This window comes from Musca domestica, unplaced genomic scaffold, assembly GCF_030504385.1.
Source record: "Musca domestica strain aabys unplaced genomic scaffold, Musca_domestica.polishedcontigs.V.1.1 2, whole genome shotgun sequence".
Classification (NCBI taxonomy): Eukaryota; Metazoa; Arthropoda; class Insecta; order Diptera; family Muscidae; genus Musca; species Musca domestica.
In genome coordinates, this window is record NW_026712249.1 from 22,741,791 (window position 1) to 22,762,093 (window position 20,303).

At 37.4% G+C, this 20,303-nt stretch overlaps 1 protein-coding gene across 1 annotated transcript in view; it reads left to right on the top strand.

Moving 5' to 3' along the window:
- The first annotated feature begins 3,458 nt into the window (after positions 1-3,458).
- Positions 3,459-20,303, top strand: part of LOC101890883 (cuticle protein 16.5) — a 43,802-nt gene continuing 26,957 nt past the window's right edge. Inside the window, exon 1 of the mRNA XM_005183316.4 lies at positions 3,459-3,553. Within this exon, the coding sequence (XP_005183373.1) occupies positions 3,542-3,553 (12 nt within the window). The 5' untranslated portion in view covers positions 3,459-3,541. The remainder of the gene's footprint in view (positions 3,554-20,303) is intronic.

Below are 20,303 nucleotides of genomic sequence, written 5' to 3' on the forward strand. Positions count from 1 at the left end.
ACTTAGAGTCAAAAACCGTTATTTCGATAAGGCACGTTTTGGCCGTATCCAAAGATATATAACCTATGTAGCTAGATAGCTGAAGGTTTAAAAAATCCATGTTTGTGGTCCTGGCGATTCTAAAAAAAATATCCTTAATTTATAAAAAAAATCCACGTTGGTGATCCGTTTAATCCTTGCCAAAAATATTTTTGAAATCCACGTTAGTGGTTCTTTTAAACATTTTTATTGTTTAAATCCACGTTTTTGGTCCTTTTGGTCCTTTAAAACGGTTTGCGAAATATCCAAGTTTTACGGTTCTTTTTTTCCCTACAATAATATTTCTAAAAAATCCACGTTTTTTTTCCTTGTACATTTTTTTTGAAAATTCACGTTAGGGTCCTTTTTATCCTTGAAAAATATTTTTTTTTATAAAATTCACGTTTGTGGAAATCCTTATATTTTTCAAAAATTCTATTCTTTTTGATCCTTGCCAAAAACCCACATTTGTTGTCTCTTTGATCCTTTCAAAAATATTTTTTTTAATCCACGTTTTTATGATCCTTTGTGGTCTTTTTGATCCTTTCAAAAACTATTTTTTAAAAATCCAGGTTTTTGTGATCCGTGCAAAAAATATATCTTAAAAATCCACTTTGGTTATCCTTACAAAAAATATTTGTAAAGAATCCTCGTTGGTTGTCCTTTTGATACTTGAAAAGAAAAAATAATTTTTTTCAAATCTACGTTGATGATCCTTTTGAGCATTTAACAATATTTAAAAAAAAAAAAAATTCACGGTTTGTGGTCCTTTTTAATTGCTGCAAAAAATTAATTTTAAAAAATCCACGTTGGTTGTCCTTTTGATCCTTGTAAAAAATGTTTTTTACAAATCTACGTTGATGATCCTTTTGAGCATTTAGCAATTTTTTAAAAAGAAATCCACCTTTTGATTCTTGCAAAAAATATTGTTAAAAAATCTACTTATTGATCCCTTAAAAATATTCAAAAAATGTCCCCATTTTAATCTTTAGAAAATATTTTTAAAATTCACATTTAGATCCTTTGAAACTATTTAAAAAACTTCCAAGTTTTGTGGTATTTTGTCCTTTTAAAATTATTAAAAAGAAAAATTCTTTGGCGGTCCTTTTGATTCTTTAAAAAAATATTTTTAAAACATCCACGTTAGTGGTCCTTTTGATCCTTGTTAAAAATTATTTTTTTTAAAAAATCTAGGTTGGTGGTTTTGGTTATCCTTAGCAAAGTATTTTTTCAAAACCCACGCTGGTGGACCTTTTGTTCCTTGCAAAAAATATATATTTTTTTAAATCAATGTTGGTGGTCCTTTTGATCCCTTTGAACCTTTAGCATGTTTTTAAAATATCCAAATTTTTGGTGTCCTTTTTCTCCTGTATTTTTTTTAAATCCTGTTCTTTGGTCCTTGCAAAAATTTTTTTGAGAAATCCACGTAGTTTGATCCTTAAAAAAATATTTTTAAAAAACACGGTGAGTTGTCAATTGGTCATTGAAAAAAAATATATTTTTTTTAATTGTCCTTTTGAACCTTTGTGGTCCTTTCGATCCTATAATTTTTTTTTTTAAATCCTTTAAAAATATTTTTTTTGAAAATCCACGTTTGATCCTCCAAAAATGTATTTAAAAATCCACATTTTGACACTTTAAAAATATTTTTAAAATATCCAAGTTTTGTGATCTTTTTGATCCTTTGAAAATATTTTTAAAATATCCAAGTTCTGTGATCTTTTTGATCCTTTGAAAATATTTTTAAAATATCCAAGTTTTGCGATCTTTTTGATCCTTTGAAAAATGGTCCTGTAAAAATATATAAAATATCCACGTTTGTGGTCCTGTAAAAATATTTAAAAAAATCCACGTTTGTGGTCCTGTAAAAATATTTAAAAAAATCCACGTTTGTGGTCCTGTAAAAATATTTAAAAAAAATCCACGTTTGTGGTCCTGTAAAAATATTTTTAAAATATCCAAGTTTTGCGATCTTTGTGATCCTTTGAAAAATGGTCCTGTAAAAATATTTAAAAAAATCCACGTTTGTAGTCCTGTAAAAATATTTAAAAAAATTCACGTTTGTAGTCCTGTAAAAATATTTTTAAAATATCCAAGTTTTGCGATCTTTTTGATCCTTTGAAAAATGGTCCTGTAAAAATATTTAAAATATCCACGTTTGTGGTCCTGTAAAAATATTTAAAAAATCCACGTAAATATTTAAAAAAATCCACGTTTGTGGTCCTGTAAAAATGTTTAAAAAAATCCACGTTTGTGGTCCTGTAAAAATGTTTAAAAAAAATCCACGTTTGTGGTCCTGTAAAAATGTTAAAAAAAATCCACGTTTGTGGTCCTGTAAAAATGTTAAAAAAATCCACGTTTGTGGTCCTGTAAAAATATTTAAAAAAAATCCACGTTTGTGGTCCTGTAAAAATATTTGAAAAATCCACGTTTGTGGTCCTGTAAAAATATTAAAAAAATCCACGTTTGTGGTCCTGTAAAAATGTTTAAAAAAAATCCACGTTTGTGGTCCTGTAAAAATGTTTAAAAAAAATCCACGTTTGTGGTCCTGTAAAAATGTTTAAAAAAAATCCACGTTTGTGGTCCTGTAAAAATATTAAAAAAATCCACGTTTGTGGTCCTGTAAAAATATTTTAAAAAAATCCACGTTTGTGGTCCTTTAAAGCCCTTGAAAAATATTTTAAAAAATCCACGTTTGTGGTCCTTTAAAGCCTTTGAAAAATATTTTAAAAAATCCACGTTTGTGGTCCTTTATAGCCCTTGAAAAATATTTTTAAAAATCTACGTTTGTGGTCCTGTAAAAATATTTTAAAAAATCCACGTTTGTGATCATATAAAAATATTTTAACAAATCTACGTTTGATCCTCTAGAAATATTGTTGAAAACTACAGGTTTGTGGTCCTGGCTGTCCTTAGAAAAATATTTTTTTTAAAATTCTCGTTTATTTTCTGAAGTATGTCCTGAGGGTCCTTTATGAATCCTATATAAAATTTTCTTCAAAATCCACGTTTGTGGATCCTAAAAACAATGTTTTTAAAAAATCCACTTTTGCTATTAGTTTTCTTTTTCGAAACCTATAAAATACTGTGCCTTACATTAGCTCTCTCGTTACGCTAGAAAATCGCACTCAAAAGCCAATCTTATTAGTAAAACGAAATCATAACAAACCAAACAAGTTTTTCCTCAAAGAGTTTTCCTAAATCTCTTAAAGTGAGAGATCTCGGCACAACGTTCGCTGAAATCTGCATTGCTGCTGTTGCCTGATGTTGGCAGTTGCATGAGATGCAGCAGCGCTGCAAATGCTGCTGCATTTTGACGACTGTCATCAATGTGGTTTCAACTCAGACATTGGGCTTTAATGTTAAACTATGGTTTCAATGCAGCTATCCACCAAATTGGTATAAATAATGCGGCAGAATCCGAATTTAAGACAGTTTATACAGCGTACTTCAATACGGTACAGTGCCACTTAACAACTAACAACAACTCTATTCTCCAAAGAAACGAAAAACTCTACAAAAAATGGCTTTCAAGGTGCGTAAAATTCTAACAACAAAAGGATGGAAACTATCCAAAGGAACTTTTGTGTTGAGATAAGAAATCGAAAAAGAACAATCGAAACAAGCTTCCTTCATACGAAGCCAAAGGACATTGTGAAGCTCATCCCTGGTTTATGAAAGTGTGTGCGTGTGTATGTTTGTATGTAACTATTTTGTAAAAAAAGAGAAACGACGAAAACGTGAATGCTCAGCTAGCTGGCTGGCTGGTTGTGTGAAAATAGCCTCCTTTCTTGTTCGGAAAAAAAGGACACTTAGCATGGAGGGCTCTTTGCTTGTAAAACTCTTCACGTGCTGCTGCGGAAAAATAATGTGAAATACTTGATGCCGTATTTTTTCGGTGCTTTTCTTGTTTTGTTTTTTTTTTTTCGAGCTATTCTCACTCTTGGGTTGTTTACTGTTTTCGGACACTGCAATTATACGCCAAAGGATTTGCGTTTTAAGTTTTTTTTTAGTGTTTTTAGCCTCCGCTAAAACTTTAACGTTGCAAATACATATTTTACCATCCCAAAGTTTACTGCATAATTTAGAGGATGTTTGTGTTAGCAAGGATTCTTTCATTTAACTTTTGCGAAAGAGAAGATTTAAGGTCAATTTGTAGAATATTCCGCTTAAAAAATTATGGAAATTATACAACCAAAAGTGTAGGTTACCAACCCATTCTCTGTTTAGTTGTCTGCCTCCTTTCATGGTTTTGCCACAAATGACTTCTGAAGCATTTAATTCCTAAGAAGTGTTAATTTGGCAATTGCAATGTCAGGATGCTCTAGGAGCTTGTTAAGCATAGCACATTTAACTCATTCATTCGAATTCATTGAGAGAGAGTGAGAGAAAGAAAGAAGGATACAAGAGACTATTCTAAGGACATAATTACAGTTATTTGTATGCCAGGCTAATATGAAAGGGTAAAAATCAGTGGGTGGAAACATAAACCTATTATTTGGGCTAAGCCTGTTTGGGCCAACTTATTGGCCACATAAGGAAGATATTTTGTAATTTTAGGGTGTTTGTAAAACAGGAAAAGAAAACGAAAAGTATTTGTAGGTTCGGTATGTAACACACAGGACCAAAATATCCTTTTAGTGATAAAGTTATACAGAATTATATTTTCCAAAGACCAACAAAGACTCAAATTTGGATTTTTAAAGAAAATTTGTCCAAAACCAAAAAGGCCAGAAACCGCAGATTTTAAAATTAACCGATTGCACAAATTCGGATTTTTATAATATTTTTCAAAGACAAAAAATAATTTTTGGAGTTTTTAAGAATATTTTTTCTACACCAAAAAGGCTTCAAACGAAGACTTTTTGGGCCACCTGAGACATAAATTGATTTTTTTTTGAATTGTCTTCACCATCCCTCAATTCTACAATCCCTAATTTTCAAGAATGCCAACTGAATCGAAAACGTAGATTTTTTAAGAACATTTAAAGGATTATTTCGTCAAGAGAGATTTTTTAGGAATTGTACCAAAAATGCAAAGGATTTTTTTAAGGATCTTCAGTGTCAAAAAGGTAGATTTTGTTAAAAGGATTTTCAAGGTCTGGTGTGAAGATGGAATATATAGGTGCACTACTTCTTGTAGCTCCCCACAAAGGGTCATAATTTCGAATATGCATGAAGCTCATAAAACGCCAAATCGAAGAGAAGATCTCACAAGATCTGTTATAAAGATGGTAGAGATCGGATCATTCCTTCTGGTACCTCCCTCACAAAGAGTCAACGTTTTGAATACGCAATACGATTATCCGGGTCTCTTCATATGTAACACATCCCGTTATTTCTACTAACACAAGATGTGCTGTGAAGATGGGATATATCGTCCATTTCCTGTGGTACCTCACACACAAAGGGCCAATATTTTGAATATCCATGAAGTTCGTAAAACGCGAAATAAACATCGGATTCCATTCAGTCTCAATATTTTAATAAACACAAAATCTGTTATAAAAAGGGTAGAGATCAAACCTTTTCTTTTCGTCGACATCCCGCAATTCTACAATCACTTATTTTCAAGAATACCAACTAAGTCGACAACGTCGATTTTTTAAGAAAATTTTAGGGATTAAGAGCGATTTTTTAAGGATATTTTTGTAAGTACCTAAAATACAAAGGATTTTTTAGGATCTGCAGTGTCTAAAAGGTGGATTTTGTTAAAAGGATTTTCAAAGGATTCTATGTTTAGAAATGTTTTTTTTTCAAACACATTCAGAGCCACAAACGTGGATTTATTTCACTACAAATCCGGATTTCTTCATATATGTTTTCCAGGATATTTAATACCTCAAAGGTTAAGGACTTCCAAACGTGGATTTTTCAGAAATGATTTTTCAAGCACCTTCCACTAATGTGGATTTTTGAGGACCATTAAGGATAAGGATATCCAAAATTTCATATCAAGCTAAATGTCAAGACCAACAACCTTCATATCGAAGCCTCATATTGTAACCATTCTGTGTGCGATGGCGCTGATTCCTGTTGGAATGTCCAAGGTCTGCGGCCAAAATGTTTGCGGGCCCAAGACTTCACCCTCTAGAATATTTTCGCGATAATATTCGGCATTTATTTTGAAGCCACGGTCGATTAATACGAGGGGAGAGTTATGGCGGCCAACACCATCACCATGGCCGACGCTTGAGTTCTGATGGCCAACCGAAGGTGCACATTTTCAGCTCACCTCTTTGGCCAGTAACCACGGTAATTTTTTTTTTTTTTTTTATTTACAAACTACTGAACATCGAATGTTTCCTCATCGGAGAAAATCAAATTCGGCAGTTCTCCACTTTCGGTCAAGCGAAGCAACTTTTTAGCTCTTTTGATTCTATTTTCTTTCTGTTGCGGTGTAAGTTCTTGTACTTCATGGAACTTCAATGGCTTTACCCCGAGCACATTTTTCAATATTTGCCGAATGGAGTATTGCGATATGTTCAGCTCACGAGCCATTTTTCGGCCACTGCGACGCGGGTTTCGATCAAGTCTACTTTTCGAACCATTTCTGCTGATGTTGCTTTTTTTTCCGTCCACTTCCTTGTCGAGCGATGGTACGAGACACAAAATATCTAGTCACATTTAAATGCTGGAGTGCTCAAACGATAGCCACTTGTGGTTGTCCAGTCAAATAAAAATAAATCACACAATCACGCTTGAATTCCTAACGAATAGCATTCATTCGAATTCTCACCAAAATGCTTTTGAACGCTAGTAAACAATTTAATGAGCTGTCACTGGAATAATTTTAACAGCTGTCGGACGAGTGGCTTAGAAATGACAGCAGTCTGTAGTTGGTTGCAGTTTTTTCATCTCACCCTGTATACCCTATCTATGGGTCAAACTGACTGATACTTTTTAACTTTTTTATTATAATTTTCACCAAAAAGCAGCACGACCCTACATGAACAAGGCTGTCAAGACCATAAAGTGTCACCTAGTACTATAGTGGATTTTGACAAAATCCCCATTTCTATGCTTCTATAGATCCTCTGTTACCTCCGGTTCAAAATAATATTTTCGAAATACCCTATATATCACAGGAGACGCAGGAAGCGCCCGAGTTCCTTAAAGCTTTCATTTAATATTTTTATTAAAGTTATTTCCAGCGGGGGTGCCACTGCTTCTCGTATCTCATCCGCAAAGGGTCAATATATTGTAATCTCTTTGGATGTTCTTTAATGTTATTGTATTTGAATTAAATTTTTTCTTTTCTTTTTTTCCGACATCTGATCCAAGTATCTTTGTTTCACACATAATATTTTCATTTGTTATCTTTTATCCATTTGATTGTCCTTTCATTGTTCAAACACAATTTGCACCTAAAGGTCAGCTGTGAAGGACATCAAGGCCTTCGAATGATTGATCTGTGCAACAATTGTTCGTATCAGACAAAAGACAAAAAAAAGCGTTAATAATTATTTATCTCCATATGCCGCATATATAATTAGCAGAGTTAAAAAGCTTTCATTTTCATATTTCCAAAGCCAGAAGCAAAAAAGAAAACAAAAAAAAAACAAGTGAAAAAGCGGCCGAACCGAACTTTTGATACCCTCCACCATTTGGTTGGAACTTGAGAATACAGTTTTACCTTTATACGGAGCTATACGAAGACGTGAACCTGCATACGAAATTTTTAGGCATAGGCTGTAGTATCCATTCCAATCTTCGAATACAAATTTTGAAACAATTCGGGTAAATAATGTCGCCAAAATCATCAAAATACCGAATATCGGGAGGTACCGTAATATGGAAGCTATACGAAGACGTGGACCTGCCCGGACATTTTTCGACCATAGGCTGTAGACCCATTACAAACTTCGAATACGAAATTTGAGACAATTCGGGTGAAAAGTGTCGCTAAAATTATCGAAATACCGAATATAGGGAGGTACTATTTATGGGGGCTACAGGAAAGCGTAGCACAGACAATTTTCTGTCATAGGCTGTAGTACCCATTACAAACTTCGAATACGAAATTTGAAACAATTCGGTTGAAAAATGTCGCTAAAATCATCAAAATACCGAATATCGGGAGGTACCGTTATATGGGTGCTATACGAAGATGTGGATCTGCATACGCAATTTTCAGGCATAGGCTGTAGTACCCATTACTAACTTCGAATACGAAAGTTGAAACAATTCGGGTGAATAACGTCGGGTAACATCATCAAAATACCGAATATCGGGAGGTACTGTTTTATGGAGGCTCTACGAACACGTGGACCTGCACGGACAATTTTCTCTCATAGGCTGTAGTACCCATTACAAACTTCGAATATGAAATTCGAAACAATTCGGGTGAATAACGTCGGGTAACATCATAAAAATATGGAATATCGGGAGGTACGGGCTATACGAAGACGTGGACCTGCACAAACAATTTTCTGTCATTGGCTGTAGTATCCATTACGAACTTCAAATGCGAAATTTGAAACAATTTCGGTAAATAATCTCGCTAAAATCATCAAAATACCGAATATCGGGAGGTTCCGTTATATGGGGGCTATACGAAGATGTGGATCTGCACACGAAATTTTTAGGCATTGGCCGTAGTACCCATTATAAACTTCGAAGACGAACTTTGAAATAATTCGGGTGAATAAAGTCGCTAAAATCATCAAAATTCCGAATATCGGGAGGTACCGGCTATACGAAGACGTGGACCAGCACGAACAATTTTCTGTAATAGGCTGCAGTACCCATTACAAACTTCGAATACGAAATTTGAAACAATTCGGGTGAATAATGTCTCCAAAAACCTTCAAAATACCGAATATCGGGAGGTACTGTTATATGGGGGCTATACGAAGATGTGGATCTGCATACGAAATTTTTAGGCATAGGCTGTAGTACCCATTACAAACTTCGAATACGAAATTTGAAACAATTTGGGTGTATAATGTCGCTAAAATCATAAAAATACCGAATATCGGGAGGTATCTTTATATAGGAGGTATACGAAGACGTGGACCGACATGGCCCATTAACGAATTTAACATGCTTACTGGCAAAATACATATGTGTGCAAAATTTTAGCCTTGCACCTCAATTCTTTCGAAAAATAGCGTGATTGCAACAGACACACCGACAGACGGCCAGACACAGAGAGACGGACGGACATCGCTAAATCGTCTTAGAATTTTACGCTGGTTTGGAATATATATACTTTGTAGGGTCTATCATGAATATTTCGAGAAGTTACAAACGGAAGAACACAGCTAATATACCCTCCATAGAATGGTGGAGGGATTTTACAGTGGAACCTCAAATAGCCCGATTGATGTATTAATTTTTCAAAAAATGATACTTGAGAGGTTCTTTAGTAAGGCTTCTTGGCAAAAATTTTCTGCCCGCCTTTGCGATTTTAAGGGGTTTCACCGTATCTACTATAACCGAGGCATCCACTCACGTTTCGTTCTCTCAAATTACAAAGCCAAAGGGGGCAAAGGGAGGAGAAAAACTACAAGATTTTTGTATCAACATTAATTTTAATTAACTTCTGATGAAAAGAAATCAACGTCAAGTTAAGAGGGGAGAATGGCTAATAAAGAGAAATAAAACTAATGTTGCAACAACAACAACGACCATCTGTAAATCTATATTAAAAGTTTTAACATCATCAGATACAGCACACTCTCCCCGTGTCTCCCTCCAAACCCCCCCCCCCCCCCCCCCCCCCCCGATGTATCTCATTACCTCCATCTCTCATCCACATTTATCCGTTAGTTTGCAATGTTATTACTTGCTGTTGTGCCAACAAAACAGACAAACAACAAAGTTTTGTTTCCTCATTTCCCTTCGTCCCTAACACACACACAACAACATAGACCAAAATAAACCGAGGTTTGTTTGTGTTGGTGTTGTATGAGAGCACAGTAACCGGATGCAGCCGGATATGGGAACATGAAATGACGCGTTAAAGTTGGAAAACAGCGACGAAACTTTGTTGTTTTTTTTCGTTGTTGTTGCAATGCGCATTTTTACTCGCAAATATTGCTGCGTCTCTCGGCAACTGTGTTACTGCAGCTCATGGTGTGGCCAAAGGAAGTTACTGGGAGGGAGGGGGGAAAACTAACAACGCAACATGGAAAAACATCTCTGTGTCGTCAGTAACATACAGCGAACAAGTTGTGAAACCCCTGAAAAACTTTGCAGACCAACAAAGTGTTGTTTACTTCATTGTAATGGGTTATTGGTGCTGTTGTTGTTATTGTTATTTGTATGCATTATTGATTCCATAGTGTGTTGACAGAATTGTTACTGGCAGAGGATACTGGAGGATTTTCAAAGGAGTTTCAGGGTTGTCGTTGAATTTAAAAATGCTATCCATGTTTTTCCTGAAGAGAAGATTCCGTTTATACAGAAAAAATAGGAATTTGAATCGGAATCCTTTTAATTACAAATGGAATACTTTAATTGATTGTTGTATAAAGGAGTCCCAACTAGAACGGCAGCCGCGGCTTTGCCGATTTTTTAATGAAATTTTCCATGACCGTTTTGCATAAATATTGCGGAATTTTATTGGCGCAGCGTTCAATTTTCTTTTTTAAGGACTAACTCGTCGTCGGCTTATTCCTGTAAACTATCGACTTCAAATAGCCCCGGGCGATGATTGAGGTAGAAATTACATTGTTTCTCCAGATGTCATACATTTCGTTTCTTCAATTCTAGGCAAGAAAAAACTGATTATCATATCAATATACCGATTTCCGTAAATATTGACCAAATTCTCCGGGTCAAAAAACTAAAGGTAACCTCTGGGCGGGGCTATATGACATTATTTCAAAAACGAAATCTTCCAAAATGGATTTGGATATAAGGGCACTTCGAACATTTTGTAGTGTTGTAGGGTATCAACATGATCGGCCCCGCACGGCTATAGCTTTGGCTTACTTGTTTTAATTAACTTTCAAAAAATCTTTGGGTAAAGAAGACTTGTATTTTTAAGACAAAATTTCAAATGACATTCGTGTATGAAAGCCTGGACTTCTAAGCTAAATTTTAATATTTTTCCCCAAGGATCCTTAGGTTAATTTACAGATTTTTTCAAAGAGGCTTGGTTAAATACAGATTGGCTATTAAACATTTTTGCAGAGGATTCAAAGGAATCTGTAGCTGCAAACGAGCATCGATAATATAATTCTTTTAAGGAAGCTATTTCAAAGAACCCTTAGGCTAATAAACCTATTTTTCAAGGATGGCCATATTTTTAAAACATATTTTTTTAGAAAGTTTTCAAAGAATCAACATGAACCTGGGTTCACATATAGAGACGCCATACACCATACCACAATATAATGTGGATATTAAATTTCATAAATTTAAATACCGACATCACATCACGACAATCTAGCTTGAAGACACCCAAGGCGATTGCAAATAATATTGATTATTTTAGTACAAGACAACACAATGCAATCACCATTCTTATTATAGCATCCACAAAACAACAAATCGCCTCAAGGACCTCCCTCCCACAACAGCAACACCGGGATTATTAACAAGTTCCCGATTTTTCTTTGTTGCCAATTTAAATTGCAATGTCACTTTACAGATTTAATTTTTGCGCTTTCACTCTTTAACACGAAACACAAAGAAGAAAACAATAACAAGAACAGCAGTGAACAGCAACTTCAATCTCATTTATTATACGATACTATAGGGCATGGGACCGTCGTTCATTTATTCCCTATTTTCTCACTTTTTTGTTTTTTTTTTTCACTCGCCACACGTTTTTAGTTGATATTCATAACAAAGCTTTGCTATTTCTATGGCAGCAGCAGCGACCCTAAAAGAAAATCCACCAAACACCCCATAAAAACAGAAGTCCATTTTCATGTTGTCTCCGTGCAAGAATGCCATCAGCGCTGTGAGCTGGTGAATGGCACACAAAGCTGAGTCTCCATTGACCTCCGTTCAAAGACAAACTTCCAAATGAAAGTAGAAAAGTGCAAAATAAAAGAAATTTAAAACGAGCTGAGTTGATAGTTAGCTGGACAAGCCAGGCAGCCATCGAGCCAGCAGCAGCAGGATCTACTAATACAACTGCAAGCTTTTTTCTTCTTGGCATTCATTCTCAGTCCACTTGGACTCATTTTCATGGTGTTTATTCTGCATCGTTTCTTTTGTGTTCTTTGACGCCGTTGTTCGAGAAAAAAATTAAAGTAGGGAAGAAGTAATAAAAATAGTTTATCACGAAGTTTGAACTAAGTCTTTGTCCATAAACACAAACCGTACAATAAGAGGAGTATAACGTTACTTGGAATATAGAGGAAAAAACTTTGGTCCGTGCAGTTCCTTCAATGCTGCTTACCCACTTTTCGATTAAATAGAAAGGAGTTGCTATTTAAAACGTAGTGCAACATTTATTGCAATGCATTGGAGATATAAAGATTCTGGGAGAAAACTAATTGTTCTTCTCGGAGAAGACCAACTTACTAGTCTTCTATGAGGTCTTCTGTGAGAAGAGCGCCCAACGGTTGGTCTTCTGTGAGAAGAGCGACCAACGGTTGGTCTTCTGTGAAAAGAGCGACCAACGGTTGGTCTTCTGTGAGAAGAGCGACCAACGTATGGTCTCCTATGAGAAGAACGACCAACTGTTGCTCTCCTATGAGAAGAACGACCAACTGTTGCTCTCCTATGAGAAGAACGACCAACTGTTGCTCTCCTATGAGAAGAACGACCAACTGTTGCTCTCCTATGAGAAGAACGACCAACTGTTGCTCTCCTATGAGAAGAGCGACCAACTGTTGGTCTTCTATGAGAAGAGCGACCAACTGTTGGTCTTCTATGAGAAGAGCGACCAACTGTTGGTCTTCTATGAGAAGAGCGACCAACTGTTGGTCTTCTATGAGAAGAGCGACCAACTGTTGGTCTTCTATGAGAAGAGCGACCAACTGTTGGTCTTCTATGAGAAGAGCGACCAACTGTTGGTCTTCTATGAGAAGAGCGACCAACTGTTGGTCTTCTATGAGAAGAGCGACCAACTGTTGGTCTTCTATGAGAAGAGCGACCAACTGTTGGTCTTCTATGAGAAGAGCGACCAACTGTTGGTCTTCTATGAGAAGAGCGATCAACTGTTGGTCTTCTATGAGAAGAGCGATCAACTGTTGCACTCCTACGAGAAGAGCGACCAACTGTTGCTCTTCCCTGAGAAGAGCGACCAACTGTGGGTCTTCTATGAGAAGAGCGACCAACTGTTGGTTTTCTATGAGAAGACCTCGTGCTCTTCTATGAGAAGACCTCGTGCTCTTCTATGAGAAGACCTCGTGCTCTTCTATGAGAAGACCTCGTGCTCTTCTATGAGAAGACCTCGTGCTCTTCTATGAGAAGACCTCGTGCTCTTCTATGAGAAGACCTCGTGCTCTTCTATGAGAAGACCTCGTGCTCTTCTATGAGAAGACCTCGTGCTCTTCTCTGAGAGGGCCATCTGCCCTTCCATGAGAAGCCCATCTGCCCTTCTATGAGAAGCCCATCTGCCCTTCTATGAGAAGTCCATCTGCCTTTCTGTGAGAAGCCCATCTGCTCTTCTATGAGAAGCCCATCTGCTCTTCTATAAGAAGACCTCGTGCTCTTCTATGAGAAGACCTCGTGCTCTTCTATGAGAAGACCTCGTGCTCTTCTATGAGAAGACCTCGTGCTCTTCTGTGAGAAGACCTTGTGCTCTTCTATGAGAAGACCTCGTGCTCTTCCATGAGAAGACCTCGTGCTCTTCTATGAGAAGACCTCGTGCTCTTCTATGAGAAGACCTCGTGCTCTTCTATGAGAAGACCTCGTGCTCTTCTGTGAGAAGACCTCGTGCTCTTCTGTGAGAAGACCTCGTGCTCTTCTGTGAGAAGACCTCGTGCTCTTCTGTGAGAAGACCTCGTGCTCTTCTGTGAGAAAACCTCGTGCTCTTCTGTGAGAAGACCTCGTGCTCTTCTGTGAGAAGACCTCGTGCTCTTCTGTGAGAAGACCTCGTGCTCTTCTGTAAGAAGACCTCGTGCTCTTCTGTGAGAAGACCTCGTGCTCTTCTGTGAGAAGACCTCGTGCTCTTCTGTGAGAAGACCTCGTGCTCTTCTGTGAGAAGACCTCGTGCTCTTCTGTGAGAAGACCTCGTGCTCTTCTATGAGAAAACCATCTGCTCTTCTATGAGAAGACCATCTGCTCTTCTATGAGAAGACCACCTGCTCTTCTATCAGAAAACCTCGTGCTCTTCTATGAAAAGACCTTTAACTCTTTTGTGAGAAGACCATCTGGCCTTTTTGACCATTCTGTTCTCTATCTCTTTTTTGTCTGATTTTCAGTAAGCTCGTGAGAGACGTTTTAAATTTCTTCCCATTCCTCTAAAATGTCCTCACAATAACGAAATCCCCTTAACCTTTACTCCACTCTAAACCGTTGACAATTCAAACTATTTCATTGAATCCTCTTAAGTATTTCCAATAAAATCCATCCGTTCTTAAGTGACCATCCACATTGGTGATGCTGCTGTTGCTCCTTAAGTGTTACCTCCGTCAAGTGCAGACAGATTATCGCCAATTCTCCTCTCACCTTCCAAGTGTTTGCACAATACAAGACATATCCACCATGCAGGCAGACAGTCAGTCCTGTATGGCCAACACATGGCAATTGTCCAGTTAACCTTTAACCAAGGATAAAAGGAAAGTATAGTTGTCCCTTTTTTTATTAAATTTTAAATAAAACTTTAATATTTACAAAAGGAAAAAAAAAGAAAAAAAGAATTGAGATTGTTTCCTAGAATAAATATCCATGGTGTCCCACATTCGGAATAAATATACATATGTGTATTTAAAGTGTTTTCGAACATGAGGCTGCTGTCCACGAGTGCCTGGCCCACAGACGCCAATGTTCAGTGATATTGTCACATGTGTGTTTGTTGTTTCTCTTGATTGCTGCTGTCCGTGCTATGACAACAATCTTTCGAATGGATTTTTTTTTGCTTCCCATCCAATCCGCCATGCATTCCTTATTCACTTGCCATTAAAAGTCGTTGATGTTTCGTCGTTGTTGTGACACATCTGCTATTTATCGAAATGGCAAAAGTTGAGAGGGTGTTCGATATTTTTTTTTTATGAAAAAAAAAAAAAAAAAAAAATTAATTATATGTAGGTGATTTCAATTTTAATAATATGAAAATGGGTGTATCTGACCATTGCTTCAGTTGCTTTTATCACTGCCATTATTGCATCGAATATTTAAACTTTTGCATATTGAATTTTCATTTTATCAGTTTCATATCTACATTGATGAGAGTTGTAACAAGTATTGTCAACCTTGTTCTTGCGAGGCTGTTAATAAATAAGAATTGAATTGATGTTCAACGCCAGTTTTGGCAGAGGAATTTTAAGTTTGGGTAAAACTTTGAATGGTAAATTCAACCTTATAAAGTGGGGTCTTGAAATTGAAAAGAAAGATAAAAATAGACAAAAGTCGGAATAATATATTTGATCAAAAATCATCAAAAAAGGTCAATGTATTGGACCTGTATAGAAAATCGCTTCTAAGCCATTCGTTCGTAATACTTATTGACTTTTAATGATTATAGCCCTATATCAGTTTTTATGTAGATTTAAAGCCTCTCGCTTTTTTTGAATCTATGGGAAAAAAATCTATCGCAGATAGAAAAGGAGATTCATAGGTATGCTACTGCAAAAAGATCTTTCATATATTTCCATACACAGCAGATCTCAGTATTTTGTGGCCAAAAAGCCTCCTTCATGGCAGAACACTTTTTCAAGATCTTCTTTAGACCACGACGATTAATGAGTATTATATACCTCTATAATTGGCATACATTCCCGAACCCTTACAAATGTCATCTGTAGTTCAATGTTTTTTTTTTGTTTTTTTTTTTTTTTTTTTAACAGAAGATTTTTCATCTGCCTTCTAAACAAAATACACTTCATAGGATTTTTATAAACAGAAAACCTCTCACAGATCTTCCAAAGATAGAAGACTTTTCGCAGGATTACATTCACAGGTCTTTAATACGTAGATATACTTTAGGACATCTATATACAGATGAAGGTTTTCGGTTGTTAGAACACATTTCCTGGGTCCTCTATAGCTTAAGCTAGTCAATAAATAGTTAAAAACCCTTCAAAAGTCTGTTCCGGATCTTTCATACGCAGAAGTCACCACATCATCTTTTATAGATGGATTTAAGGTCTCCTATAGCGATGAGGTCTTTTATGAAGATATGGTCCAATCAGATGGCCAAACATGCGGTTTCTATAGGACTTACTTAGAAAGTGGACTTCTAAGCTCTTCAATAGAAAGAGAAAATTATAAAAAAAAGAAGGCCAACTTGGTTCTCTAAGAGGAGATCATCTTGTATTCTATGTGAGGACCATCAACTGGTTTAATGTGCGAAGATCGCCACCTTGTCTTCTATGAGCATACCACCACTTGGTCTACTATGAGAAGGCCGACACCTGGTCTTCCATGATTTCTAATTCTATGTAGAAGACCACATCCTGGTCTTCTATGAAGAAGACCAACAACCGGTCTTCTATGAAGAAGACTACCAGCTGGTTTTCTACAAAGAAGACCACCAACTGGTCTTCTAAGAAGAAGACCATATCCTGGTCTTTTACGAAGTCCATGAGCAGACCATGAGCAGACCACCTGGTTTTCTATGAAAAGATGACCTGGTCTTCTATGAGAACACTACCACCAGCTGGCAGTCTATTAAGAAGACCACCAACTGGTCTTCTATGAAGAAGATCAAACGCTGGTCTTCTATGAAGGAGACTACCAACTGGTCTTCCATGAAAAAGATCACCAACTGGTCTATCATATTTTCTGAGAAGATCACCACTAGGTCTACTATGAAAGGCCGACACCTGGTCTTCTATAGTCTTCTGTGAGAGCACCACCTAGTCTTCTGTGAAAGAACATCACATAGTCTTCTTTGAGAAGACCACCAATCGGTCTTCTATGACGAAGACCACCAACCGGTCTTCTATGACGAAGACCACCAACTGGTCTTCTATGAAGAAGACCACCTCTAGTCTTCTATGACAAGACCATCAAGTGGTCTTATATGAAAAAGACCACCAACTGGTCTTCTATGACGAAGACCACCAACCGGTCTTCTATGAAGAAGACCACCAGCTGGTCTTCTATGAAGAAGACCACCAACTGGTCTTCTATGAAGAAGAAGACCACCAACTGGTCTTCTATGAAGAAGAAGACCAGCAACTGGTCTTCTATGAAGAAGAAGACCAGCAACTGGTCTTCTATGAAGAAGAAGACCAGCAATTGGTCTTCTATGAAGAATAAGACCACCAACTGGTCTTCTATGAAGAAGAAGACCACCAACTGGTCTTCTATGAAGAAGAAGACCACCTACTCTTTTATGAGGAATACCATCACCTGCTCTTCTATAAGGAAGACCATCACCTGCTCTTCATGAGGATCACCTGCTCTTCTATGAGGAAGACCACCAGCTTGCCTTCTATGAGGAAGACCACCAACATCTGGTCTTCTATGAGAGCACCACCTAGTCTTCTGTGAAAGAACATCACATAGTCTTCTTTGAGAAGACCACCAATCGGTCTTCTATGACGAAGACCACCAACCGGTCTTCTATGACGAAGACCACCAACTGGTCTTCTATGAAGAAGACCACCTCTAGTCTTCTATGACAAGACCATCAAGTGGTCTTATATGAAAAAGACCACCAACTGGTCTTCTATGACGAAGACCACCAACCGGTCTTCTATGAAGAAGACCACCAGCTGGTCTTCTATGAAGAAGACCACCAACTGGTCTTCTATGAAGAAGAAGACCACCAACTGGTCTTCTATGAAGAAGAAGACCAGCAACTGGTCTTCTATGAAGAAGAAGACCAGCAACTGGTCTTCTATGAAGAAGAAGACCAGCAATTGGTCTTCTATGAAGAATAAGACCACCAACTGGTCTTCTATGAAGAAGAAGACCACCAACTGGTCTTCTATGAAGAAGAAGACCACCTACTCTTTTATGAGGAATACCATCACCTGCTCTTCTATAAGGAAGACCATCACCTGCTCTTCATGAGGATCACCTGCTCTTCTATGAGGAAGACCACCAGCTTGCCTTCTATGAGGAAGACCACCAACATCTGGTCTTCTATGAGAGCACCACCTAGTCTTCTGTGAAAGAACATCACATAGTCTTCTTTGAGAAGACCACCAATCGGTCTTCTATGACGAAGACCACCAACCGGTCTTCTATGACGAAGACCACCAACTGGTCTTCTATGAAGAAGACCACCTCTAGTCTTCTATGACAAGACCATCAAGTGGTCTTATATGAAAAAGACCACCAACTGGTCTTCTATGACGAAGACCACCAACCGGTCTTCTATGAAGAAGACCACCAGCTGGTCTTCTATGAAGAAGACCACCAACTGGTCTTCTATGAAGAAGAAGACCACCAACTGGTCTTCTATGAAGAAGAAGACCACCAACTGGTCTTCTATGAAGAAGAAGACCACCAACTGGTCTTCTATGAAGAAGAAGACCAGCAATTGGTCTTCTATGAAGAATAAGACCACCTACTGGTCTTCTATGAAGAAGAAGACCACCAACTGGTCTTCTTTGAAGATGAAGACCACCTACTCTTTTATGAGGAATACCATCACCTGCTCTTCTATAAGGAAGACCATCACCTGCTCTTCATGAGGATCACCTGCTCTTCTATGAGGAAGACCACCAGCTTGCCTTCTATGAGGAAGACCACCAACATCTGGTCTTCTATGAAGAACACCACCAACAACTGATCTTCTATGAAGAAGACCACCACCAACCTGTCTTCTATGAAGAATACCAGCACCTGCAGCACCTGAAGGCCAGTACCTGCCCTTCTATGAAGTAGACCACGTGGTTTTCTATGAAGTAGACCACGTGGTTTTCTATGAAGTAGACCACGTGGTTTTCTATGAAGTAGACCACTTTGTCTTCCATGATGAAGAACAGCGGACTTCTTCCACGATATGACCACCGGACTTCTTTGAGAAGACCATCAGGGCTTCGTTGAGAAGACTACCTGGTTTTCTATGAGTAGACTACCGGGGCTTCTATGAGATGACCATTTGGTCTTCTATGAGAACAACACCTGGTCTTCTTTTATGAAAAGACGACATCGTAATATATGAGGAGACCACCTAGTCTTCTTTTATGAAAAGATGACATCGTAATATATGAGGAGACCACCTAGTCTTCTATTAGAAGACCAACACCTGCTTTTCTATGAAAATAACCAACTGGTCTTTTACAGGTCTCTATGAAAGGCCACCTGGTCTTCTATGAGAAGATCAACACCCGCCGGAGCTTCTATGAGAAGATTACATGTTCTTATATGATAAAACCATCAACTGTTCTTATATGAGAAGACAACCTGGTTTTCAATGAAAGATCACCAATTTTTAAGACCACCTATGACATACCACCTGGTAGTCTAAGAGAGGGTCACCTGGTCTTGTATGAGCAGACTATCCTTGTTTTCAATGGGAAGCCTGTAGCTTTAATTCCCTTTGAATTCAAATACATTCAAACTCTTCTTAAACCACAAGACTTGTGGTGAATACTTCACAGCTCGAAGATATCTTTGAAGATGTCACAGCTCTGACACCCCGATATGAAACAAATCACCTTTGCTTGGCAACCCATTTAGGAGTTTCATATAATTTTCTTTGTTTCGCTATCAAACCAGTATTATCAACTTCTTGATGGCATTGAAAATAAAATACAGCATTGTTTGTCTGCCTAGCATCCCAGTGATGCTGTGACATATGACCAAGCCGGCCAAAACCGACTTCATGCATGGCGTGAGAAACTTTTTGAGTTCGGCATCAGCAATTTTTTTGTTTAATTTCTGTTCTCTGGTAATAAATTTAAATAAAGGTCAGCAATGAATTTTTACAAAGAAAAAAAAATTCACTGGAAAAATTGTATTTCACTGATGTCGGTTTTTCTCGTTGAGACGAGGCAATGTTGTAGCGAAACAAAACCACACAAGTTGACATTTAATGAAAAGAGAAAAAAAAAAACGAAACTAGACATTGTCCATTAACACTGGAACTTGGCGGATTCCTGCTATTCAAATGGAAACCGAAACCAGACAGAAACTAAACTTGTAATTGTTGCTGTGGTAACCCGCTGCAGCGCTGGTGATGTTGTCTGCCTCTCTCTTTCTCTCTCTCCACTCACATAAAACCAAAGCAGCCACAGATGAATGTCAATTTTGAA